Source organism: Malaclemys terrapin, chromosome 1, assembly GCF_027887155.1.
Source record: "Malaclemys terrapin pileata isolate rMalTer1 chromosome 1, rMalTer1.hap1, whole genome shotgun sequence".
Classification (NCBI taxonomy): domain Eukaryota; kingdom Metazoa; phylum Chordata; order Testudines; family Emydidae; genus Malaclemys; species Malaclemys terrapin.
This window is the reverse complement of record NC_071505.1, coordinates 168,507,951-168,535,738: the sequence shown is the minus strand read 5'-3', so window position 1 is coordinate 168,535,738 and position 27,788 is coordinate 168,507,951. Positions and strand designations below refer to the sequence as shown.

At 47.1% G+C, this 27,788-nt stretch overlaps 1 protein-coding gene across 3 annotated transcripts in view; it reads right to left on the bottom strand.

Annotated features, from left to right (window-relative positions):
• Nucleotides 1-27,788, bottom strand: part of IGSF3 (immunoglobulin superfamily member 3) — a 153,887-nt gene that overhangs the window by 21,680 nt on the left and 104,419 nt on the right. For all 3 annotated transcript variants that reach the window (XM_054046629.1, XM_054046645.1, XM_054046637.1), the window contains exons 6-7: nucleotides 26,165-26,566; nucleotides 20,886-21,290 (exon numbers count right to left, since the gene is read on the bottom strand). In XM_054046629.1, the coding sequence (XP_053902604.1) occupies nucleotides 20,886-21,290; nucleotides 26,165-26,566 (807 nt within the window). The remainder of the gene's footprint in view (nucleotides 1-20,885; nucleotides 21,291-26,164; nucleotides 26,567-27,788) is intronic.

Sequence of the window (27,788 nt, the reverse complement as noted above, 5' to 3'; positions counted from 1 at the left end):
GGGGAGGCTGGAAAGAGGACTCAATTGGCAGCTTTTTTTTTTTCCTACTGACTTGCTGTGTTGGTTCAGACAGTTAATTTCTGTGCCTCAGTTTCCTTATCTGCAGAAATAAAAAGTTACCTACCTTTGTAAAGCATTTTGAAATCGGCAGATAAATAGGCTCCATAAAGGTGATCTATCAGCGCTGTTCTTTGTAAGGCTGTTTAAGGCTCTCCTCTTGTAGAGCTCCCAAGAAAAATCAACACCTGAGTCCCACTGAGGGCAGACAGGAGGCTTTGCTCTTCTATAAAAAATTCTAGGACCCAAGCTAATAAACGTGGCTGAGAACGCTCCCGGCAGAGCGTTCTCTTTTAAAGAGGGGGGGAGGGGAAAGTCAGCTAAGAAATGCAACGCTGAGCATTTGTGGTGAATTTTCAGGAAGTGCAAGTACTGCCAAGGGCAGCCTAGGGAGTCCCAGAGGAGAGTGCTCATCTGCACAGGGAGGGAAGAGGAGTCAAGGGCTGCCTTGTCCCACTTTGAAGATTGTCACCCTTGAGGAGAGCTTCTGCAGAAACAACCTCTCCCGGAGAGAACTTCCGAAATATTATCGAGTTTCCCAGCGAGTGCCCTAGTTTTAAAAGCCTCTGATAGAATGTGGCTGTTTTGACGTGAGAGAGGGAAAGGGGAGAGGGTAGAAGGGGAAACAAAAAACAAAAACAAAGAGGGCTTGTGCACAATATGCTGCTCAAAGGTCGATCCACCAATGGGAGTGTGATTGCATGAGCTCATAGTTGATGCCCCACAGGGTCAAGATTGAATTCTTGCAAATAGGATGGGTTTAGGAGCTGCTGTCTCCTCGGAGTGTTAGGCTGGTGGATTGTAAAGGGTGATTTACAGTCTGTGGACTGCTGGAAAGGGTGGGAAGGAAAACGGGGCTGTGACTTGCCTCCTGATAAGATTCCCTGGCTCAGGGACAGGACAATCTGAGCCGGTTCCACAAGAAGACTGTCGCACAAGATCCATGCCTCACTTCCTGCAGCAGTGGGGCTCCCAGAACTGCAGCACCCTCCTGAGCAGTTGCTCAGGTGCTGTGTGTCATCCAAGGTGAACCCTGCAGAGTGGGCTGAGCCTCTTGCCTGAAGGAAGCCCTGTTCCCCCCCTCACTAGTGGCAGACGGGCACTCCCACTGGAATCCACCTCCTCCCGGTCAGTTCCTCCAGAGAGGAAGGACAGTTCAGTGGGCACTAGCCTGGCACTCGAGAGCCCAGGGTTCATTTCCCTGCTCGGGCCAAGTCACTCACCTGTCTCTGTACCTCAGTTTCCTGTATGTAAAATGGGAATAACAGGCCATCCCTACCTTATGAGGCACTCAGGCACTATGGTAGTGGGGGCCAGATAAGTACCTTAGACCGTTCCTGACTCAGGACTGGCAGCAGGAAGATGGGTGGATAAGGAGGATGTAAGTCCACTGAATTAGCTGGCAGGGAAGAAGGCAATTAAGAATAGATAAAGGAGACAGTAAAGGAAGGAAATGACAGCAGAAGGGGTGGTCAGTTTAGGGCTCTTACAGGACAAGGGAGGGGCCAGGAAGCAGGAGGAAGGTTCTCCAAGGATTTAAACATTAAATACAATCACAGTGAAGCAGAGACAGAGACTTCAACACTAGGACCATCTCCCTGGAGATGCAAGGAATATGGCAGCACAGCTCCTGCTACTGTTGTTCTCTTTTAATAGAACACAATTCCTGCTGAAACTGGATTAGCAATGCTGCAAATTGCATTAGCCAACATGGGCGGCTGGCTGGGGCGATGAGAGCATGAGAAGAGGAAATAGCATTAGGCTTTGCCTGCTATTATTACTGCCGTTATTAACTTGTCACTTTGCTGTAGTGTTCCTATAACAATGAATTATTGCCTGCAAACAGGCCGACACGATTGAATTACTGGGGAGAACAGCTCCATGGAAAGGTAAGGCAAGGCGGCCTCTTTCCCGAGGATCTTTCAGTTGCTGCCCATCCTGCCGTCCAACACATACATGATGCAGACAGAAGAGCCACTGAAGGTAGCAGACTGGCCATTCGGACTTCAAGCAATGCTAGTTTCAGAACCATTCTCCTTGCTGCAAAGGAGTTGTTTTAGTGTGTGCTGCGCTACACACGGATCTCACTAAGATAAACACCTTATAGTTCCATCACCTTAACCACAGGGCAACAATGATTTGTTTTAATTCCAGTTTCGTTCCTCATGCACCTAGTTGGTGCAGAGACAACTCAGATACCCAGAACCGGATCCTAAGACGCGCCAAGCGCCCACAGCTCCTGTTGGTGTATCATCAAAGGCTCTCGCAGAAGCCCAGTATCGCCTAGGTCTTGGTACGTGATGAGCTGTCACCCAGCTCAGGCAGATAGATGAGGGACAAATAAGTGTCATGGGACAGTGGTAAAGAATGACAGAAAGAGCTGTTCTCTGTCCATTTCACTGAACATCTTCTGCCTAGAGCCTTCCTCTCATTCCTTCCTGCCTCGCTTGTTACTGATTTCAAGAAACAGCACACGTACCTTTGCCTCTGCCCTGATGCATACAGTCTTCAAAACAAACAATTAGATATCCAGATACGTCACTGATGTGACCACTTGTCTAGAGAGAGATGATTCTGCTCCTCTCCCCCCCCCCCCAACAGATAGAGCCCTCTGTTAGTTCAGTAATACGCTCTACTAACTCCACTGTTCTCCATCCTGAGTTTTCCCTCTCCTTGAGAGGCACTGGGACTGGCACCCTCCAGACCAGGGGTAGGCAACCTTTCAGAAGTGGTGGGCCGAGTCTTCATTTATTCACTTTAATTTAAGGTTTCGTGTGCCGGTAATACATGTTATCGTTTTTTAGAAGGTCTCTTTCTATAAGTCTATATTATATAACTAAACTATTGTTGTATGTAAAGTAAACAAGGTTTTCAAAATGTTTAAGAAGCTTCATTTAAAATTAAATTAAAATGCTGATCTTATGCCGCCAGCCTGCTCAGCCCGCTTCCAGCCTGAGGTTCTGTTCACCTAGGCCTGCAGCGGGCTGAGCGGGGCGACTCGAGGTCAGGGCAGAGGGCTGGGGTGTGGGGGGGGTGCAGGGCAGAAGGCTGGGTGTTGGGAGGAGGTCAGGGCAGAGGGCTGGGGGGTGTGGAGGTGCAGGGCAGAAGGCTGGGTGTTGGGGGCGACTCGAGGTCAGGGCAGAAGGCTGGGTGTGTGTTGGGGTGGGGGGTTCAGGGCAGAAGGCTGGGTATGTGGGGGGGGTTCAGGGCAGAGATCTGGGGCTGTTGGGGTGCAGGGCAGAAGGCTGGGGTGCTTGGCTCGTGGGGGTGCTCCCAGCCCCCTGCCCTGAGCGGCTCAGGGCAGGGGGCTGGGAGGGATATGCCCTGTTCCACCCCCTTCCCCAAGGCCTGTCCCTACCTCTCTCTGCCTCCTCTACGGAGCAGGGAGCACGCTGCCGCTCGGCTCTGCTCCCCTCCCCCTCGCAAGGGCCGTTGAAGGCAGGGAGAGGGGGGGAGGAGGAGGGGCCGGAATGCACCACATTGTGGGAAGAAACCGGGGGGAGGGGGAAGCTTGGCTGCCGCAGGACCAAGCTTCTGCCTCCTGCCCCCGCAGGGGAGAGCGGTGGGCGGGGAGGCTGAGTGGGGCTGGGGGCCGGGACCCCCCCCACTGCTCTCCCCTGCGGGGGCAGGAGGCAGAAGCTTGGTCCTGTGGCAGCCAAGCTTCCCTCCTTCCCCTTCTTCCCACCAGCGTGGCGCTTTCCGGCCCCTCCTCCTCCTCCTCCTCCTCTCAGTGGGCAGCAGCGTGCCACTCAGAATCAGCTCGTGTGCCGTAGGTTGCCGACCCCTGCTCCAGACTATGCTGCAAAGGAGGAGTAGCCCCCTCTATCAATGGAATAGCACTGGTCCTCCATTTTCACCTAGTACACCTCTACCCGATAGAACGCTGTCCTCGGGAGCCAAAAAAACTTACCGCGTTATAGGTGAAACCGCGTTATATCAAACTTGCTTTGAGCCACCGGAGCACACAGCCCCACTCCCCCGGAGCGCTGCTTTACCGCGTTCTATCCGAATTCGTGTTACATCGGGTCGTGTTATATCGGGGTAGAGGTGTACCATCCTAGGTTCCTCTATACATTTTATGAGGTCCCTCTCTATAGCCATGGTTGAATCAGAATGGCTGGGGTTGGCTGTCTCTCCAGTAGCTCCCAGATTCACTTTACCTCTAATATTTCTTTAACCTTCAAGTTCACAATGCTTCTCCCCACAACACAACAATATTCCTGGATATGCAGCATAAACAATAACTGCAAGCCCCAAGGGCAGCAGAGCTGTGGCACTCCCATGGCCGTGGGAAACACTACTAGGATAGGATAGACAGGCAGGAACTGTGATCCATCCCACTTCCCTGAGAGAGAATTAATGTCATACTTTGCAAACCGCCTGCCTGCTCAATACAGCCAGCGTGAGACAAATACTTACATCCACATGTACCAAGCTCACCTAAACCCACAGCAAAACCCCAGCTTTACAAACCTCTGCGTAAACATTGACCTCAGCACGGGCAATTTTCCAGAAGTCAATTAACATTATATTTAGTGCCACGACAGTTTGGGAAATAACAGTTTAAACTTCCATGTTTCTCAATCTTTGCTGCAAAGGGTCTGCAAAGTGAACATATCCTCTTCCCTCCTCCCCAAAACCCATCACATCCCAGAAGAATCCTGCTGAATCAGTGCTGTCCTGACCATAGCTAATTTCTTGCATTAAGTGTGGATGTCACTTTTAGCTGTACAGACCTTTGAAAGCAATCACAAGTTGGGGGAAGGGTTCATTATTTGTATTCCAGGATTCACCCCCCAGTCCCCCTCTGTTTCACCCCAGCCACACATCCCTTGGAATCTCAGTGTCTTGGACCATCCTTCCAGTCAGAGAAAGTTTGCTGAAGCTCCTTCCAGAGCCCATAAGTATCACCCTTGAGTCAGACAGAAGGATGCACTCAAGGGCTACAGAAGGCCCTCTTCTTCACTTGTCAAGACTGAAAATGCTGCCTCTGCCATTGTGGCTGACAGCAGATTTCAGCCAAAGGCTCATCAAGCCTCCATTAATGTCTGACCTGCTACCTTCCCCTACCAACACAACTGCAGCCCTGCCATAGGAGAATGAACAGATATTTGAGAGGTTCCCATTGCTACATGGTAGAGGCTTGCAGTAACAGCTATAGTAAGGCTGCATTTGATGTGGACTTCGGTCCCACTAGGAAATAGACTAAGACCCCAACTCGTTTCATACAGGTCATTGAACAGATATCAAATGGTAACAACTTTCAGCCACTGCCTGGGGACGGGTATGAATGAGTGACCAAGAAAGTTCCCCTCACCTCTTTGAAATCAGGAAGCCCTGTGTAATAAGGCACAAAGGAGGAGGCCATGTGTCCCGCTGATGAGCAGAAAACACTGGGAACTAGGAGGTCCCAAGTTCCAATCCCTCTGGCTGAGAAGTTATCTGATCTCTGTGTTCCCAGGCCAGTTTTGAAAAGCAAGAGCTTCACTAGATAAATGCTGAGCTTTCCTGGAGGAAACTAGTTACAAAAATGTTAAAAGTTGAGGGCAATTATAGTTTGAAAACTGCACATAAATTAACCCTCAGCCACTAAAAACAGAAGCCTTCATGTCATGTTAAAACCTGAAAAAAAAACATAACATAAAAGCCATGGAAGAGGATTCCGAGCACTAGCTGTATCTGCCATCAGAACACGATATACGGCTCACTGATCACTTGTAAATTAAAATATGGAGATAGAAAAGGTGGAATAGAGAATCTGTAGCAAGCAGCAGACACAGCAGGTAAAACTCATATATTGAGCAATTTAATCAATGCCCCATCAAAAAGGTTTCAAATGAATAGCACTGGCACAAAGGGAAAAACAGTTAATTAAACTCTGCACAAAGAGCAAGTTACACACCCACCCACCCCCCTGCCTATTTAATTTTGGAGATAGTTCATTAATGGTCAGGGGCTCTGCCTGCATTGCACACACACAAACCAGGTAACTGGCTACCTGATTTGTATACATTGTTATTTGATATGCACACACCAATATATATGCGATTCAGAAACTTCTTTTGAAAATGTGGCTTTACATGGCTTATAGACGGATTGACAAATAGACGCTGGAATTTTGGTGGCGGTTAGAGAATTCTCCTCCCCATAATTAAGAGAACAATTCACCATTATAGGAATAGCTTAGGAGTGGAGAGATCTAGGGCTATATCTATGCTACACAGATGCTTCAGCAGCACAGCTGCAGCTACGTCACTGTAACGTAGGTACTTCCTACATTCATAGAAAGGTTTTTCCCCCGTTGATGTACGTAATCCACCTCCTCAAGAGGCAGTAGCGAGGTTGATGGAAGAATTTTTCCATCAACCTAGTGCTTCTACACTGGGGGTTAGGTCAACCTAACTATGGCACTCAGGGTGCAAAATTTTTCACACCCCTGAGTGACGTAGCTAGGTGGATCTAATTTTTGAGTGTAAACCAGGCCTAGGAGGTTCCACCTAATAAGTCTGCAGGGTTTCTAGTACTGCCATCCTAGTAAGTTTCCTTGATTTAGCTGTCTTGGTAAATCATTTAGTCAGGCGTCTAGAACAGGAGAGGCCAACCTGAGCCTGAGAAGGAGCCAAAATTTACCAGTGTACATTGCCAAAGAGCCACAGTAATACGTCAGCAGCCCCACATCAGCTCCCCTCCCAGTGCCTCCTGCCCACCGGCAGCCCCGCCAATCAGTGCCTCCTCCCTCCCCGCACCTCCCGATCAGCTGTTTTGTGGTGTGCAGGAGGCTCTGGGGGGGAGGGGGAGGAGTGAGGGCATAGCAGGCACAGGGGAGGGGGCAGGAAGGGATGGAGTGGGAGCAGGGCCTGTGGCAAAGCCAGGGGTTGAGCAGTGAGCACCCTCTGGCACACTGGAAAGTTGGCGCCTGTAGCTCCAGCCCCGGAGTCGGTGCCTATACAAGGAGCCGCATATTAACTTCTGAAGAGCCGCATGTGGCTCCGGAGTCACAGGTTGGCCACCCCGATCTAGAACATGTAACAAAACACTACAGATATGTAACTTCCCACAATACATTTATCAGGAAAGTGTCATCCTAAAAGGGGACGCATGGGACCATAGGAACAAACCAAAGGTCCATTGAATCAGGTACCCTGCTTTCCTACTATATTATTTTTTAAATGGGTGCCTGAAATTAGGCTTCTAGATTCATTTTTATGCATTTAAACATGGATTTGGGAGCCTAAATAGGTACCTATTGTGACAGATTGACAATATCCTGGACAAACCCTATGGAATTAAGGTAAGCTTTAATGAATAAGAGTTAATGCCTTTGGGTCCACTGAATAAAAAATCCAATTGTGTATGCGTTATTGTGTATGTGTTATTGTGGAATTTATGTAACTTCTCTAGAAGACTGACTAATGCAATCTCTGGAAAGTATTAGGAATTCCAAAGAACTGTTTGACACAATACATGTGAATTGGGAAATGCTAATTTTCCTTCCAAACCCAGCCTTTTGAAGCTATGACGTGGGAAGAGACACCCATTGTCTACTAATTACCTGCTCCTGCAAACCCCAGATCAAAGACACCCAAACTGTATAAAAAGGGACTAAAGTGTTCATGGGGGTGCTAATTCTGAGCTGAGGATATGAACTTGTGACCACAAAAGAGAAGGAAAAGTGGGGGGAGGACCCACCCGCCAGAACCCAGTTGGAGACAGTTAGGGGGAAATCTCTGGTAAACTGATTAGCATGTATGCAGGTTCTTTTAGTGTTTTTAATATGTTTTCTCTGTAATGCTTATACCTTAAAAATAAATAGGTTTGCATAGGAAATGTTGCATAGTAACTTACAACTGTGACAAATGCACTGTTAACTGTCTCTGAGGAGAAAGGCAAAGCAGGCCTGCTTAGCTAGTCTGACTTTGCTGGTGAATTCACACCATATAATCTTTGCAACCTGGAAATACTCTGGTCAGGAGGGAGAGAGATGCATGTCTCCACCCAATAGAGGTGACGGACCAGGGAGCCAGAGAGTGGGTGCCCTTGCTGGACTATAGAGGGGGAATATAGATGCAGCTGTCCTGAACGGAGACACCTTTTTAAAAAAAAAATTGGAGCAGGTGCCACAACCAAATGGAGCAAAAATCCAGCTAGTCTAGTATCTAGCCTCTGACTGATGCCAGATGCTTCAGTAGAAAAAGAAAAAACAACACCAGCCCCTTTACACTTGATTATGAACCAATGCCCTGGAATAGCTTTAAAAGGAAAATTGCACTACTTTGGTTTACTCAGCACAGAGGTATTAAAGTTCACAGGGTAAAAAGAACTCGCTACTGGGAAAAAACTGTGAATTTCTTTATTTACACAATTTTCCTTACAATTGGTATTTCTGCACTTAGCATGGCAGGTAGCTGTCTGAGTGAAGAATAAAGCCCCCTGCAACACTGCCCACTACATAAGCCCAGTAGAAAACATTGTGAACCAATGTGTTAAATCAATATTCAAGCAGACTGGAAACAGGTGTCACACTGCCAGGATGTTCAGCACTGACCTGAAGGAAAGGGTGGAAAGTACATTGACCATCTGTACTGAAGAATAAAAGAGAGGGTAACAGAGGGGAACATTCAATGTGGCACAGTGATTAAAAAAGCAACTACAAATCTGCATTGCATATATAGGGGGAGCATATTAAAACAAGGGAAAGAGTTCTTTCCTTTTACACAGCACTGTCAGGTAACAGCTGGTGTTATCCTATTCAGTTTGTGAGTGGAAACCTTATAGCCTCATGTTTAAAACAAATGCCTGGGACTTAGGACTCACACATTCTAGTCCCTGTTCTGCCACTACTTTAATGCATGGCATCTGGACAAATCACAAGCTCTGTGGCTCAGTTTCCCCATCTGTAAAATGGATGTGAACTTTACCCCATAGCGGGTGGGGAGCTCTAAGGATTAATGTCTGTCAAAAGCTTTGAAGATGGACAGTGCCAAGTATTTTGCACACAATATTTTAGAAGTGATATGGGTGCTGACAGGGGAGAAATGAGGATGATAAAGCATAGGGAGGGAAGAAACACAAGAAGAGATCAGAGGAATTAAGTATACACAGTCGGTGATGAAGGAGGCTACAGGGGGATATGATTCTGGTTCTGTATGTACATGCTGTAGGCAGGAGGGAGAAAAACTGCCCATTAGATAACAATGAGAAGAAAAGACAATGATTTTAAATTAAAAAAAGGAAAAAATCAGTTTAAATAGCAGCAAAAAAGTCAATTTGAGAAAGGAAGCAAGTTCTGGATTAAGTGGTAGAACTTCTAGATTAAGTGGTAGGGCTGTCGATTAATCACAGTTACCTAAAGCGATTAACTCAAAAAAATTAATCACAATTAAAAAAATTAATTGCAATTAATCGAACTATTAAACAACAGAATACCAACATAAATTTATTAAATATTTTTGTATGTTTTTCTACATTTTCAAATATATTTGTATTCTTGTTGTAACAGAAATCAAGTGTACAGTGCTCACTTAATATTTTTTATTACAAATATTTGCACTGTAAAAATGATAAACAAAAGGAATTGTATTTTTCAATTCACCTCATACAAGTACCGTAGTTCAATCCCTTTATCGTGAAAGTGTAACTTACAAATATAGATTTTTTTATTAAGTAACTGCACTCAAAAACAAAACAATGTAAAACTTTAGAGCCTACAAGTCCACGCAGTCCTACTTCTTGTTCAGCCAATTGCTAAGTGAAATAAGTTTGTTTACATTTATGGGAGATAATGCTGCCTGCTTCTTATTTACAATATTACCTGAAAGTGAGAACAGGCGTTCTCATGGCACTGTTGTAACTGGCATTGCAAGGTATTTATGTGCCAGACATGCTAAACATTTGCATGCCCCTTCATGCTTCAGGCACCAGTCCGGAGGACATGCTTCCATGCTGATTATGCTCATTAAAAAAATAATGCGTTAATTAAATTTGTGACTGAACTCCTTGGGGGAGAATTGTATGTCTCCTGTTCTGTTTTACCCACATTCAAATATTTCATGTTATAAAGCAGTCTTGGATGATGACCCAGCACATGTTGTTTTAAGAACATTTAAACAGCAGATTTGACAAAGCGCAAAGACGGTACCAATGTGAGATTTCTAAAAATAGCTACAGCGCTCAACCCAAGCTTTAAGAATTTGAAGTGCCTTCCAAAATCTGAGAGGGACAAGGTGTGGAGCATGCTTTCAGAAGTCTTAAAAGAGCAACACTCAGATGCGGAAATTACTGAACCCGAACCACCAAAAAAGAAAATCAACCTTCTGTTGATGGCATCTGACTGATGATGAAAATGAACATGCATTGGTCCGCCCTGCTTTGGATTGTCATCGAGCAGAACCCATCGTCAGTATGGACATATGGCCTTTGGAATGATGGTTGAAGCATGAAGGGGCATATGAAACTTTAGTGCATCTGGCACATAAATATCTTGTGATGCCAGATACAACAGTGCCATGTGAACACCTGTTCTCAGTTTGAGGTGACATTGTAAGCACAAAGCGGGCAGCAGCATCTCCTGCAAATTGTAACCAAACTTGTTTGTCAGAGCGACTGGCTGAACAAGAAGTAGGACTGAGTGGACTTGTAGACTCTAAAGTTTTACATTGTTTATTTTTGAATGCAGTTATTATTTTGTACATAATTCTACATTTGTAAGTTCAACTTTCATGATAAAGAGACTGCACTACAGTATTTGTATGAGGTGAATTGAAATATACTATTTCTTTTGTTTTTTACAGTGCAAATATTTGTAATACAAAATAAATATGAAGTGAGCACTGTACACTTTGTATTCTGTGTTGTAATTGAATATATTTGAAAATGTAGAAAACATCCAAAATATTTAAATAAATGGTATTCTATTATTGTTTAATCATGTGATCAAACACAATTAATTTTTTTTAATCGCTTGACAGCCCTCGGTAGAACCCAAGCCCCAGAAATCCTTAAGTCTTAGCCAGACAAGCACGAGATGAGCTAGAGTTCCTGCAATAAGCCAAGTAGGACATGGACTTAAGTGACCCAGTATAGAGACCTTCTAGCCCCAAGAACTCTGATTCACTCACAAAATATTCCAGATGCTTCCCAGACATTAAAGGACAAAATTTTGGCTCTCAGACTCCGAATGTGTTTTCCAGACTCCCACTAAAATCAGTGGAAGCCCCCCACACTATTATTCTTATCAATAACTTTATTATACCTGGCTCTTACAATGCTTTTTCATGATCAGATCTCCAAGTATTCTGCAAAGGAGGTAAGTCATTATCCCCGTTTTACAGATGGGGAAATTGACTGAGACAGAGAAGTCTAGTTTGTCTACATCATCCAGCAGGCCAGAGGCAGCAATAGGACAAGGTCTCCAGAGTCCCAGGCCAGTGCCCTAGACACTTGACCACACTGGCTCTGCACAGATATCTGGAGGCAGAATTTGGGCCTGTATCTATAAATACAACGTGAAGTCTGTGGATTATAGCGTATCCTACCAGCAGCATCTGCAGAAGAGAGAGGGCAAAGAGGAAAAAGGGCTCAACAGGTAAGTGGGAGAGAGAATGCCAGTAGAGGAGAGAGGGGCAGGGGTGCAGAAAACAGGATTTGATGCATCATTGTGGGGAAAGAGCGTTGGGAGTCCTAGGCCAGGGAGAAGATAAGTATCTGTGGAGGGAGAAGGGAGTCAGAGCAGGGAAGCTGCATGAGCGAGCTGCATGGGAGGTGACTCCCATCAGTAAATCTGCAGGCTTGGAGGGTGTCTCTGCCGCAGAGGAAGAGGGCTATGGAAAAAAAAGGAAACTCTTGTACTGTTGACAGAGAATGCAAGGCCACTGGTTTTGTTCTCTTACGAATGGGCTGTGATAGAGCAGAGTTATGGGTTGCACAGAGGCTCAGTCACTTTATTTTGCCTGTTAAATGTGAAGGTCACAGAGAAGTAGCAGCTCGGTGGCAGGACAGGAGGTTTTATTACTCCAGTGATTAAGGGAAAGGAGCAAGGCCCTAAGCATCCAGCAGAGAAAAGGCCATTCTGCATCACAGTTACAGTCACCATTAAATCAGCCCCTTCCTGCTGTGTGGAGCCCTGGCATTCAGAAGTAGGGGTCTTCTCAAGCATCCTTTAACCCCTTCCCCACTGAAGCATGTGCACTGCTGCAGACAGCTTTTCAGAATAAATGAGTTAAAAATGGACAGAGTAAAACTGGTTTAAGATCAAAGCAGCAGAATTAAGATTGTATCCAGTCATGATCTCAGTTATGGTAAGAGGACCTTAGATCAGTGGTTCTCAAACTGTGGGTTGGGACCCCAAAGTGGGTCACGACCCGATGTTAATGGGAGGCAACGCGCGGGGGCAGGGGGACATGGGATCGTGTGCCCACCCCCTGCCCAGATTTCTACCTTCCATTTAGCACAGAGGTTTTCAAACTGTGGGGAGCACCCTCCTAGGGGAGCACAGCCCACAGTTTGAAAACTGTCACCTCCTGCCAGGAGTGGGTGAATCAGAAGCTGGTGGGAGCTGCCTGGCCTGCTTGGGCCCCTGGCTTTTCGCACTGTGGGAACCGGGGCATTGGCTGGCTGCCCAGCAGCCCTCCCTGCCCTGCTCCCCAATCTGGCGGCCTCTGCACAGCTGGGCACTCCCCAGGCAGAACGGGCAGCACAGCTCAGAGCTGCACCCCCGATGCGCTCTTGCCTCTCTCCCGAAGGATTCTGGCGCTGGCTGGCGAGGGGCCCCCTGGAGCTGGCCCCTGCCTGCAGAGCCCGGCGGCTGTGAGTGGCTCCCCGAGGAGCTGGCTCACCACTGCCCTGGTGCTCCTGGCTCTATGGCTGCTCCTTATGACGGAAATGCACTTCAAGTTAAGAACTTTCAATTGTTCAGCTAAAATTAATCCTTTAAGCAAAAAATATTTGGGAGTGACTTATACTGTGGAAATTTACAGCATTTAACCTGGAAAATCTATTTCACATTTGAAAATAATTGGCTATTTAAACAGAAATCATTATTGCAATGTTTTAAATGAAGGCTGTAGATGCTTACAGTCATTAATAAGTATTGATAAAATATAAGCACCTTGTTTTTTCAGCTCAAAGGACCCATGATGAGCTATCAACGTGAAGTTCTACAATGATAATTAAGCTTGTCTTCCAGCGAATTACTATTTCTTGTTTAATTGCTGGGTATAAGGTCACACAAGCCACCTCATCCTCAGAAGTGATGCATGGGGCAGTTACGTGCCACCCCCCACTGAAAACATTGCTGCTGCGAGACACTCTATAGGAAGGCAAACTATGAGTACAGTAGCAGCGGTGGAGTACTCAGTACCAGTCTCAGGATTCCTTGCCAGACAAAGCCTGGCTCATCACTGTGAAGCATACTCTCAAAGTAACATTAATGGACTAGCTTCCCTTTTCTTTAGTTCAGCTCAGCAGCCTCCCCTACCCATTGATGTGTTCATCCTGACAGCTCCTAATAAACTAAACTTTATGGGGCAGTCTCCAGAGAGCTCCTGGCTGCTAATTAATGCGCTAATGAAGAGCCTGGCTGTCTTGTTTGCTCGACAGCTCCCAAGTCAATCAATCTGCCAGGGCCAGGCTTGCGAAAGGGACTCCTGGAGACTGCTATGGTATCATTTCGCTCCACTCCCCTTCCCCTCCCACATCCATTGCTGTCAAAACCCAAGCAAAAGGGGGAATTTATAGAGGAGGAGCTGCAATCACCCCATGTGCCTGCTTCAGGATTAGTCGTGAAAAAACAGACAGGAGTACAGGAAGTGGGAGGGGGAATGGGAAGGGCAAGAGAGGAGGACAGTAAAAATCAATCCACGGAAGCAGATGCTGCTGCACTCTTATTAGAGGCTAATGGCCCACACGTATTACGGTCTCCATGTCCAATCCAGTGGTGAAAGGGGGCATGTGGCTGTCAGAAGGCAAAGGACACCATTAATTGTTTTCAATTTCAATGACCCCTGTACACAGGACATAAACAGCAATTGTGCTGCCTAGTCCATTTTGTTATGCAGGGTCACTGTGGTGAGAGGAGGTGGCCAATTGTGGATAGATTGATAGCAAAGAGTTTTCTACCACCGGCATCTAGATACCAGTATAGTCAAATGAAAGCCGCAGGCATCAGGCAGTCTGAGCATAGCGGTGTGTGGGGAGGGTGCAGGAGGGCATAGGTCACTCGCGCTCATGTTTGTTGGGACCAGATAAGAAGAGGCTGTGTAGATAAGAGGAAGGGGAAGTCGCTGGCCATCTCTGCACACCAACCGCTTCTTAAACAACAAGTTCCTGGTTAGCCCTATGACCTTTGCCAGCCTTCCTACAATTCAGAGTTGCTAGCCTGCATGTCCCCACAGGATGCACTAATGCACTCGTGCCACGGGGCAGGCCAAAATTCCCAGTGGCCCCCATTTCTTCCCTTCGGATGAAGGGGCTCCTCCCCTGGCTGCTGTGCAGGCTCAGAACTTCCCTTCCTAGGAGGAGAGCAGAGGGCCTTTCCCCTGTGTGTGCACACGCACTTGAGCGACTAGGGACAGGAGTGCCAGTAGGCTTGATGTGTATGGATCTGTAGCACAAAACACTTCCTGATACTCAAGTCCTCGGTATTCTCAAAGCCAAAGGACCTCATCCTTCAGCCGCAGAGGAGAAAGGTAAGCGTGTTAATGCGCATGAAGACTGTGGCAATTTAATGCCACCACAAGACTGCTGATAACCTTCTTGCCAAGAGTCATATTCAAATGTCCTAGCCTGTACAGACTGCAACACAGCCACTCATTGTGTACTGCACTGACAGAGACCATCCGCTGTCCTTGTCTATGGGATCAGACATGTCTCACACTGAATCAACAGTTCCCTTTGCCAAAAACTTGGCAGAAAGAGGCACAGTTTGAAAAAGCAATGGGAATGGAGAGGAATCTCCCTGCGTCTACCAGCCCTGCCCTCCAGTTCCACCTTTCCAGTCCCGAATCTCCTCTCTCACCCAGAAGTCTATCCACCTCTCTCTTCTGCTCCTGAAAGCAGGAGGCTGGGTCTTGACAAATTTCACCTTCAAAGTCGCATGAAGAAGAGGGATCGGAATGGGGTAGGGCTCCACTCATCTCGTCTCCTCAGCAAGTCTACATGGGCCAACTGCTCAGCCCTGCACTGAGTGTCATGGAACTGCAGAAGGGTCACTGGGGTTCACAAGGAACCTTACGATTCCTCTCTCCCACTCAAGCCAGAGAGATTCAAGTGTGACAAAGAACTACCGTGCCTGGGCTCTGTAAGGATTAATCTGCTCTGAATGATTACCTGCTGGCCAGCGTGGCAGTGCTGTCAGAGGGGATCAGTCATCTCCTCCTTCCAGCTGGAAAGGGGCAGAGGCACTGGAAGTGAGTGCATAAAGGAGAAGATGGAGTGGAGCAGGGAGAGAGCACCTTACAGGAACTGCCTTTGGGACAGAGAGAACACACGTTTCAATGGCAGGAGAGAGCCAGTGACAAGAGGAAAGTCCCACAGGAAGGGCACAGGTGAAGAGAAATCCCCATGTGCACATTCAGGGCTTATTTCAAGTTCAGACAGAGCTTTGAAGTTGGCAGGAGCACTGCATGCTGTCTTCAGGGAAGGAACTAGTCTGAGTTGTCTTGTTTTGTTGTTCTTTCCCAATCATTGTACACAGCGTGCTCATGCCTCCGGAAAACAAAGGGGGCCTTGAGAACTGTGAAGAAATGAGGGGAGCGTTTGCCATCATTGGCAACACAGCAATTGCCATAGTGGATCCACCCAGTGGGTCCGTCCTGTCTCTGCCAGGAGCCGGAACCAGACTGATTTGAACTCCTGTCTGCAGGGACAGGCCAGTGCTTAGACTGCATTACATTACAGGACCTCCTGTTCCCTGAAAGGGATATCTAGTGTCTTAACCTGCTCACTTGACTTGCCTATATGCCAGCTGGGAGAGAGTGCATGCATGGGAGTGCAACCCTCCTGTTGTTTTAGATCTCAGAACAAGATTTCCTGTGCTGTGTCATTGCACTGATCCAGCCCAGCCCAGTGAAAGTAGCACAATATCCTGAGTCTCTCCCAACAGGCCTATAGAAGCAGGCAGGCCATACAGATGAGTTAATGAAAATTTCTACTCTACCTAGCAATGCACCTAGAGCAGCGTTTCTCAAACTGGGGTCTGCAAGGGCACTCCAGGGGCTCCGTGGGCCCCGCTGATCAACTCAACTCCTCCCCCTCCCTCCCAGCGCCCCCTGCACCCTTTTCCCCGGTATGCAGGAGGTGCTGGGAGGAGCGGGGATGGGGTGTGCTCGGGGGAGGGGTGGAGAGGTGGGGAAGAGGAGGGGCGGGGTGGAACGGGGCGGGAAGAGGTGGAACGGGGCTTTGGGGGAAGAGGTGAAATGGGGGCAAGGCCTGAACGGGGGAGCTTGGGAGGTCCACGAAAAATTTTAAATAAAAATGGGGGCCCTCAGGTTGCTAAAGAGAACCGCTGCCCTAGAGTGCAGGTGTGCCAGTCAAGCTGGAGAGCCCTCAGCCTAAGCAGAATTACTAACATGGGGCGGTACCAGCCCTTTAATACTGTTGCTGCCACTGACAACCCCTCATCCACAAACAGAGAACTAGCATCACACTCTTCTATTAGTGATAACAACCTCCTCCACATACTCTCACACGCAGAGCCAGCAGGCTGTCTCCCATACAGCCCACCTCTCTCACAGCCAACACATCTGTACTACTGCCCCTCTCTTGAGGGCAGCCATACCAAACTGATACCTGGCCTCAATGTCCCTGTGGGGCGGTGCCCATGCTGCCATGGATAGCTAACTCTGGGCCAAATTTCGCAGCCTCTCCGTATGCAGGCCTCTCCTCCAGACTGCTGTTAATGCTGCCAATTATCTGCACCCACTCACCTGCTCTCGCCCTAAAGAGCTGCCTGCATTGTTTCTGAAGCATTGCTAGTTCCTTCCAAAGAGTGAGATGTGGGTTAGTGTTTAAAGGCATTGGGCTCACCTCAGTAAATAGCTCAACACGTTACCTCTTGGCCACTTCAGACGGCTGCCTACCAATTATGTGACATACATTTTGTGGAAACATTCTGTAATGAAGCTGAGATACAACCAGATAACCATGCTGCCATTTTTACAACCGTCCACGAAAATCAAATATTCCTGCAACATAAAGTCAGGGAAGCACCAAAAAAGCTGGAATAAGAACTGGAATATCAAGCTAACATAAGAGAAAACAGTACCTTCTGACCATAGTAGAGTACCACGTGGATGTGTGCACTCTGCTTTCATTATTTAAATACATCGGCTGCTGCAAGCCACAGTGAAGAGGTCTTGCATCTGGGAAGTGATAACTTCACAAAGTGATATCCTCCCTTATCTTCTTAGCTCTCATGAGGAAGCTGGGCTGGGCCTGGACACTAGCTGGTTTGGCACCATCCCAGGAACATTCAGAGCATTGCAGATTTAGTAGGTGGCATTCTTATCTCTGTCAGCAATAAACCGGTTCCCCAGTGTGGGCTTGTAAGGTACTGTGCTGTTGGCAGGATCATCTTTAGGATAAGACATACATCCCCATCTCCCCAATGAGACAAAAAGTGAGATCCTGACCTCCTTTTGCCATTAAAGATACCACAGTCCCTTTATACTCTAACTTCCCTATTCCTGCTAATCACCCACATTAGACAGAACTCCAGGGCTATCTTCCTGAATTCTCAGCTGGATACAGCATTCTTCACTTCATGTCCAACATTTTTGTAGCGATTCCATGCATTGATAAACAGTATCCATTATACCTTTATATCCTTTATCTACCGACTCACATATTAACTGTTTAGAAAGCATTTTGAAACTGTGCTGAATGGTAAAATTAAGGCCAGTTGTCAGTGGTTTAGCGTTGCTGACACTTGGCTTCTAAGAACTGAGCTGAGATCACTTTTAGTCACTAGTGGACTAGCTGGTTTGGATCTGAACTGATGACATGGAGATTAATTTCATTGTCACATTATTAAACTTCTGAGCCATCCTGGTTTTGCACTTCAAGTTTGTTTCCACTAGGCCAGTGGTTCTCAACTAGGGGTTCCTGTGCCCCTGGGAGTACGCAGAGCTCTTCCAATGGGTACATCAACTCATCTAGATATTTGCCTAGGTTTCCAACAAACTACATAAAAAGCACTAGCGAAGTCAGTACAAACTAAAATGTCATACAGGCAAAATGAGAAAGTAAGCAATTTTTCAGTAATAGTTGCTGTAGCACTTTTGTATTTTTGGTGTCTGATTTTGTAAACAAGTCATTTTTAAGTGAGGTGAAACTTGGGGGTAGGCAAGACAAATCAGCCTCCTGAAAGGAGTACAGTAGTCTGGAAAGGTTGAGACGCATTGCACTAGGCCAAGCAGCTCTGCTGTAAAAAAGCTGTTCCTCCTTACATGACCTGATGGTAGCGAGCCATCCACAGCCATATCTCAAAGTGGAGAAACTGCCTGACATTGCCATGTGCTTATGAACGGTTACCATTGCAGCCACAGACAAGTTATACGAGTCTGACAAGACCTAAGCAGCAGCCAGATCCAAACAGCACATTGCCTAGCTTTTAGCTGTATCGCCTCAGGTGCACACTGCTGATCTCTTGCCTTTCTATAGCACCTCACCTCAACACACTTGACAGACTTATTTATGTATTGATCACAACTCCCATTACTGTAGACAATCACTTTTGGGAAGGAATGCAGCCACCATTTAGTTTAGGACAAGAAATGATAAATAGAATTTATTTATTTTTAAATTTAAGGTCAGTTGGATAAATACAGAGCTGGGATGTTGTGATCTCAGAAAACTAAAGTTCAAGATTAATGCACAAGCTGAAGGATCTTGGAAATACGTACTAGCCAGATTTGCACACGACTCATAGATAAGACTTCAGTAAAAAGCGGCATTATATTAAAAAAGAGGATGGTATCCTGTTGAATTTAGGTAAACAGGATTATTTACTTGAGTCAGAATTTGTCCAGGGCACTGTGGCTGATGCCCTCTCTCTCTCTCGTACATAAGTAGCCAGAGCTCTATTTTACTGTTACCTGAAAACCAGCACCTCAGCAGTGCAGGTCTCACTAGCAGCAGGGTGAGACATTGGTTAAGGACTGACGGAAGGAAGAGGGCTGCATACTGAATCACGTGCCCCACTTGGGTTTTCTCTGGTGATCATCCAACCAAACAACCAGCAAGACCTGACCCTTTACCAGCATTTAGCTGGTGAGAGCGATCGGAATCACAACACAAACGAACGTGGCTGCAGGCAGCAGTTAAGGAGGCAGCTTGTGTCTTGGCGGCTGCCTGAGGCACAGAAATGAAATGTATAAGAGAATGCAAGGTGACACGGGGAGCTCAGCAAGAGGAAATGGGAGAGAAGGGACACGCCCTCCTTCCCTTTATTCCCCTATGGGCCATAAACATTACACAATGCTCATTAGACCAGACTTACGACTTGCCTGGGGAGGTTTGCCAAGCAGCTGTTCTGGCCTCAATTAGGATATGGGGTGTGGCACAGATCACAGGCACACATCTCATATGCCCTATTAATGCACCATTAGAGCTTGAGCGCCACAGTAAGGAGGTGGTGGTTCCATCATTCAAAGCCTCTAGTTGGCCTTTAAATCTCCCCCAGTGTGTGCTGTGACAAGGGTTTCTCTTCCCAGTTGGCATTACTAGGGATTCGCTCACACACAGCTGCATTACAGAGAGGTGTGTTACTTAAGGGACTATCTCCAATCAAACTTGCTTCCCAGGAAAAAAAAACTAAGAAAATGAGAGTCCCCATCCTGACCTCTGGAGCACCCCCGACAATAAGACACTTACTACAAGGCAGGATAACAGTATGGGAGTCAAGACAAAAAGGAAGGGATTACCTGCAAGTAGAGAGCGGAATAGTGGAGATAATGAGGGCAAAGGCACTGCAAAAGCAGACTCTCATACTGCAGAGTGTCTGCTGACTCTTCCATGGATAGCCACATGCGAGTCGGGGAGGAAGGAGGGAAAAACAAGAGCAAGGCATCTGGCTGCACCGGAGTCTAGGGGAGAGGGTGAATGAGCGGAAGAAATTTCCAGTGCAATAAGAACCTGGGCCATGATTTTCAGAAGTGACTAGTGATTTTGAGTGCCCAAGTTGAATGAGCCTGATTTTCAGAGGACAGGTGCCCAGCACTTTCTGAAAATCGGGCTGCTTTTTGACAAGGTAAAGCTGGGCACCCCGAAACTTAAGTATTCCAAAGCAATCATCACGTTTGAAAACCTTGGCCCTGCTCTCGAGCAGAGCTTGGCTATGGATGTAACATGTAACCGGAAAAAGCTACAGCACATCACTCACTGAGAAGTGCATGCAGACAAGTCTTGGTGGGTGCGTATACATAACATTCATAATGTCTGACAGCATGACTATGATTAGTACAGCAATATCCAGGATCAGGGCCCCACTGTGCTAGAGTAAGATATGAGATGCAATAGGTGAGAATAAACCAACAGAGGGAGGAAGAGTAGCAGTGAGAGGAAGGCCGGGTTACATGCACTGACAGTATGTAAAACGTGCAGTTCTGAGGTGTTTTTTCCTATATATGTAAAGAGACAGTAATGTTGGTAGTTCTTGCTGGCGGCCATAACTGTACCATCACATAGTTGTTAAAGGAGTTTAGAGCTAGGAGGTTTTTGTCTCTGCCCTTTGGGGAAGGAAAGAGGGCGGAATTTGAGTCATGAAAGTGAGTTTAATCCTGTCACTTTCATGAGTTCTCATCCTCCAGGACACTGACCATCAGGGCTCTTACCTGGCCGCAGGACCCGGATCTCTAGTAGGTTGGAGGTTCTGTCTGCCAGTCGTGTCCAACTGCTGTTGTAGTTCTTCCGCCACAACTCAGCCACACACTGGTACTTGCCGGCCTCAGTGTCACTGGCCCGGCTGATGCTGAGGCGCACGTTGTTGCTGGACTCTGCTTTTTCAATGGCAGTGCGGGTCCGGAAGCCCATATACCTGTCTCCCCACTGGACCCCACCATCCCGAGTGAAGGTGACCAGGTCATGGAATTCTGTGCTGCCCGCTGGCTGGAAGCGCCATGTCACAGACACTGGGACCCAGGACGGATAGTGCGGCTTGATGATACACTGGAGGTCAAATGATTCATTGTAGGTCACTCCTGGGGTTCGGGATATGGCTGTGACAGCAAAACCAGCCTCTGCAGAAAGAGAGAGAGAGAGAGAGAGAGAGAGAAAAATGAGTGAGACTGAAGAGAGTTTGGAGAACTCTGTCAAATGAGGCTTGTCACAATGCCGTGAATGAGAAATGGCGACAGCAGTGGCTCTCCAATTACACTCCCTGGAAAGCTACTGGTGCTTCTCGTTTCCCATTACTAAGTTACCTTAAAAGCACCTAAAAGGCTTCAAAATACAGTGCTTGCTCCACAGGAACTTTCCATGTAAGCCACTGCTGCAGTGCGACAGGGATGGTATTTCATTTCCAGCAGGAGGGGAGGTGGTTCCTGCAGCCCTGAATGGGAGGGGAGGTGTCTATGAGAACCTCTCTTCTAACACATTGTCCACACCAGTGGGTCTCAACCCATGGGCCACTTGCAGCCCAAGCAGCACACTGCTGTGGCCAATGTGACATCCTCATGGCCATACAGGTAGTAAATATATTGTGTAGCTGTGGCCCACATAACACACAGAGAAGCTGCATATGCGGCCCACAATCGTAAATTGGTTGAGAACCACCAGTCCACACTATGGAAGCACTGAAGAAGCACTGGAACATGAGCAAATAGGGAGGAAGCTGGTAATCACAGAGAACCTTCACAACAGCCAGATCTAAACTGTAGAAACTGGATGGGAGTTTGACCACTAATCTCCCAGCATTCAGAGCTTGATTCAATACCCACCTCTTGGCCCAGGCTTTCCTGCAATAGTAACATCATTCTTTTGTATTCATAATTTTCTCCCTGCCCCCAAATCCAACCCTACCTCCTGGTGGCACTGAAGGGGTGACAGGAGGAGAAAGAGGGGACAGTTTGTTGGCATTTATTCTCTTGAGAGGTGCCCATCGCTCTAGTATTTGAGCACCAATATAAAAACCCTAGATAGAGAACCCCTGAGGTAGAGTGAGGACTCTCTGGTTTTAGTCTTTATGTGACTCAGTCACCTAGGAAGTGACTTTCATTGTCTCTCAATTATAGCTATATTAGTACAAAATATATAATTTAATATACCCATCCACACACTATATAATACATATTTTCTGGATTACATTTTATAGAGGTTGTTTTTTTTTTTTGCTTCAGGGTGTTTTAAAACTAACACAACATTAAGGTGTGAGGACAATATATTCTTAATTAACTATTGTAAATTCAGAATTTAGAAAATTTTATGAAGCTGTCAGTGTAGCGCCGAGGATGCAGTCCCATGCATGGATCCAACAGAAGCAGAAACATTTGATATGTGAGAATAGATTATCAGCCTACTAAGTGCTGTAAATTACTGCCAAAGAGAATTCTTCATTGCCTTGAATGCAATATCAAGACAGATTATAAACCCATGGAAAACTGACCAGGCAGCAAAAGGCGGGAATAGTCCTTGCACTCAGACTACTCAGGAGATGGTACCTTCTGACCTTAGGGTTAAATAGACATTAATTAACAATAGTAGGCAGATGGGACATTAATTGCAGTGAGCAGATTAAATTGCACGTGCCAGCCTTGCCACAGAGCAGCCACTGAGATCTCTGCACACGTATAGCAAGTGGGCTCAGGAATCCTAATAATCAAAAGACGTCACCATGGCAGGGTTCCGGGCCATGTCATTACTGCAAAAACAGGTCAGTCTTTGGGATTAAAGCTTTTAGAAACGTGTTTAACCATTATCCAGGAGAAGAGGCCCAGTAAGCTGCCCGCATTGCAAGATCTCTACATCTCATCACCACATGAAGCGTGGCAGCCACCAGGGGCAGCTCCAGGCACCAATGCACCAAGTGCGTGCCTGGGGCGGCAAGCTGCGGGGGGTGGCCTGCCGGTCACTGTGGGGGCGGCAGTCAGGGAGTCTTTGGTGGCATGTCTGCGGGAGGTCCGCCGGTCCCGCGGTTTCAGCTGCAATTCGGCGGCGGGTACGCCGAATCCACGTGACCACGGCAAAATACATAGAGTCGCCACTGGCAGCCACCCTACCCAGGGAAGTACATATCAGGCCCAGTCCAGAGCATAGCCAAGACATCTGACCCTAGTGCCGGAGAATGAAGGCGTAGAAAGCTGGTTTAATTTTTACAAGGTCATCTGGTCTTGTAAAATTAGGCCTGGTTTATACTTAAAAATTAAACAGACCAAGCTCGGTCACTTAGGGCTATGAAAAATGTTGTGAGCCATAGTTAAATTGGCCTAGCCCCCAGAATAGATGCAGCTACATTGACAGAAGAATTCTGCCGTTGGCTCAGCTATCGCCTTTCGGCGAGGTGGCAGAAGACCCCTTCCGTTGATGTAGGAAGTGCCTACACTACAGCAGCACAGCTGCACCACTGTAGTGGCTGCTGTAGCAGCTGTAGTGCAGACATGCTCCTTTGCCCAGACTAAGGATATTACAAAAAGACTTCTCGACTGCCATGAGGGAACCAGATCTGCATTTTCAGGCTCTCAACTCTCATGTGCGCATTACATCCAGGTTAACAAGCGAACAGCTTTCTTTTACAGCGACCAATTGCCCTGACTAAATACAAAAGAGGGAGGGGAAGTGGGGCTTCCTTCAATGCCATGTTTTCTCCCCTCATCAGTTCCCGATCCAATGAATGAGCCGAGGGCTCTGTAGAAAGCAGCACACTTGATTTGTTCACTGATTTAGGATCAAAGGACTAGGATTCTTGCTAAGCAGAGAGGAGAATTTTTTTAGTAACTGGGGGAAGACTGCCCCCCTGCCACAGTCTCTCTCTCTCTCAGCAGATTCTGTGAAAGCTTTCCTTCTCTCCCCCACATTGATCTACCAAGAACACCTCAATTCTGGCCTGCAGTGCACATGCTAGTTCAAGCTCTGGGACTCCTCACAGCTTTCCCTGTGGCCCCTTAGCTTATGCAGCATTCCTTACTATTCCAGCTCTAGGAGCACCCTTAACACAACTCTGCCTGTGTACACATCATCAGAGGACAGCTATTCCCCAACGGCTTGCAGGGGCCAAGATCCCTAGCACTCTGCAAAGTGGCAGGACCCTCACGTGTTCAGAGGCTTTTGGTCTCCTCTGGCTGTAGTAATAAAAAACACTACCCTCTTTAGCATGTGCCATTCGAGTATCACAAAGCACTTTATAAATATTAAGGGGGGGGCGGGGGAATCAGACCTAGCAAAAGGATGTTGGACATTTTCTCTTTCAAATTTTATTGGGCTGTAGTAGCACCTCTTGGTTATATAAACAGGAACTACTTATGACCTGTCAATCTGAGATTTCTCTGGAAGAGGGAACTGCAGTGGAAGGTCAATTTATTAACTTTTAATTGCATTTTCTGGAACTACTGGGAAGTTTTACACAGCTAACTTTCAACAAGTAGAATGAATTAATGAACGTGACACTCACATTTTAGAAGCAGGTCATTCCAATTACCATCTTGCTAACTTCCCCCTGCACACCCTACTCCCTCCCCCTACTCTTCAATTCTGGCATGAAATTAGCTGCAAGCTTCACCAGACTACACAAAGTACAAATTAAGATCTTCAGCTGATTCTCAGTTATGCTGATTTACACCAGTTGAGAAACTGGCCTTAATTCTTTATAACCCAGGAATCTTGCCAGCTTGTATAAGATCGAAAGCAATGATTTCTAGCTCTAGACAGAATAACTCTTAAGAACAGGTCAGAACTGAAGGGGAGGAGGGAAAAGCAAGATGCTAATCAGAATGTGATATGATTTTAAAGGTCTTCATTAATACTGTATTGCACTGGAAAGCTACAAATCCATCCCAACCTTCCAATCACAACATACAGCAATTGTTTATAGCCCTGGCATTTTTCAGGTTATCAGGCTTTCAAGAACAGTCACTAGTTCTTCAGACCTGCAGGGCATTTTTGGCACTGGTCCGGCACTTAATATAGCAAGATCTAGACAATACCAGTGAGAGTCTAAATCCATGAAGTTCCCAAAATGCCCTCCGTGTGGTTTTTACTGTATTCAACACTCAGGCCCGGTCTACACTAGGTGTGTGTGTGTGTGTGTGTATCTAAGATACACCACTTCAGCTACGAGAATAGCGTAGCTGAAGTCAACGTATCTTAGATCGACTTAGAATCACTTACTTCGCGTCCTCGCGGCGCAGGATCGATGGCCGCCGCTCCCCTGTCGACTCCGCTTCCGCCTCTCGCCGTGGTGGAGTTCCGGAGTCCACGGCAAAGCAATCGGGGATCGATTTATCGTGTCTACACTAGATGCGATAAATCGATCCCTGATAGATCGATCACTACCCGCCGATCCAGCGGGTAGTGTAGACGTACCCTCAGAGGGATTAGATGTGAGAACAGGGCACCAGCAATCAGAACTCCTGGGTTCTACTCCCACTTGGCTAATAGACTCAACTGTGTGGCCTTGGGCCAGTCGCTGAGGGCCTGATTTTCAGATGTGCAAAGGACAGCTCCTGCCGACATCTGATGGAGTTGTAGGTGCTCAGAATTCTGAGAGTCAGGCTCACAGCCTCCCTGCACTTCACCTTCCTCATCTGGAGAGTGGAGATAATATTTACCTCATCCACAAAGAAGTCAGGAGGCTTAATGTTCACAAGGTGTTACAGAAGTGCCAAGTGCCATTAACCAGCCTATTTCCCACTCTGTCTCTCTAATGCCACACGCTGGAGTTCCTGGGTAACGTGACGTGCTGCACTCCTCCAGCGAAGCTGTCTACAGGCACACTGACTTCCACTCAGAAACAAGTTTCCCCCACCAGAAGCATGCCCCTCCCTCTAACGCTTAGCTCTGTAGCCACACAGCACAAGCCAGCAATGCCTGCGATCACCTCCTGACTCACTGTAATCAAAACCCCATGAGGGAGAGGTGCTGGAAAGCATTGCATAGACACCACAGTGCCACTGGTACTCACCCAGAGCAGTGATGGATACGGGCATGCTAGCGTGCCGCTCCCCAATCATCTGCCACTCCCCATCTTGCGTCCGTGTCCACTCAGTCACACGGCACTCATAGTGGCCCTCATCTGCCTTGACACTGTTGAAGATCTCCAGGGTGAAGGAGCCAGGCCGCACCTGCTCCATCTGGATGCCCCCATAGCTGCTACGTTCTGAGTAAGAGGGACCCGGCTGCAGCGTGCCATCCCGATCCAGCCGCACAACATCACTGCGCCTGTTCTGCTTGTCCACAAGTTGCCAGGTGACAGAGAGATGGCTTTGGGGCCCAAATCCCGAGCGCACACTGCAGCCAAAGCGCAGGCTCTCCCCCTCTAGGACATTGCTGGCATTGTTGGTCATCTCCACGGAGATGCTGGTCTCTAAAGAGACAGAAAAGAAACACGTGCACATGGAGGAGATGATTATACTCATCCATTTGCCAGTATGCAAGAAAGGTAGAGACTTGGGAAGGAGTTCTTCCAAACTTAGGTGCATGAAACCACACACACATTGGATCTGCGTGTGGCTAACTTGTATGTGCAAATATCCAAAGCATGCACACGGCCTGTGACCTGCTATTGGGGGACTTGTGTGCCTAAGCTAGGGGAGGGCCAAACTTTGAAAATCTGTCCCATTACTGCCTGTGAGGAGTCACAACGTCTTCTGATCACAGGTCCAGGACAAGACCGCACAAGAGGGATGTGCTGAAAGCACGGGTGTTACTACTGGTACTGTAACTCCTGTTCTGCCAAAAGGCTTCCAATTCATTTGATTTACAACCATCACAGAATTCTGATGATCATCTTGCCATTTCCAATTCCTACCCAGTTTTCACAGCCATTCTCTCACAAACTACTAGAGCTCGCTATCAATGTTTTATGCCATCAGAAAAGTGGGATCCTGAAGTTTCAAGAGATATAAAGACTTATGGCTTGATTTTCACAGGTGCCGAGTGCTGGTAACTCCCACTGCTTTTTGTGAGAGTTGCAGATGCTTAGCACCTCTGAAAAAAACATTAAGTCCTGTTAGTTTGTTTCTAGCACTGGTGGTTATGAAATCTCACACATGAAATCTGTTACAGGTCTAGTCTAGAAGTGCTACCTTTTAGGCATCAGTCAATCCAGGACTTCTGGCTAGTGTAATTTTTAATCCCAAATGAATGAGAGTCTACAATTGACCCTTACTTCAGGACAAATGGCTTCAGAACAAGCTGCATCTCACTACAAGGTTAATATGGGAGGTAAAAATTACACAAAAGCCTTTTTCAGCTACTCCTTTGTTTGCTCATTATATATTGTTGGGTTAACTTTGATGATACTTGCGTGGCTTGTCACATCAAAGTTATTTGAGTTGGAGAGAAAGAGCAAGACAAAGGAAATGAATGAACCAGAGGGCTAGCTCTTCTTGCCCTGTCTTTTCAGTATTTATCACACCCCCTCCGACACACACAAGGCATTCAAACAGGGTCAGACAAGAATGTTTTCACTAGGCTGGCTGAGTGAGGCATCCAGTGACAGAGTTGGATCTTTGTACTAAAGAGCGAATGGTGGCTTGGGAAGGATGCAGTTGTTTCTGCTTCTTGGCCCAGGGCACATCCCCTCC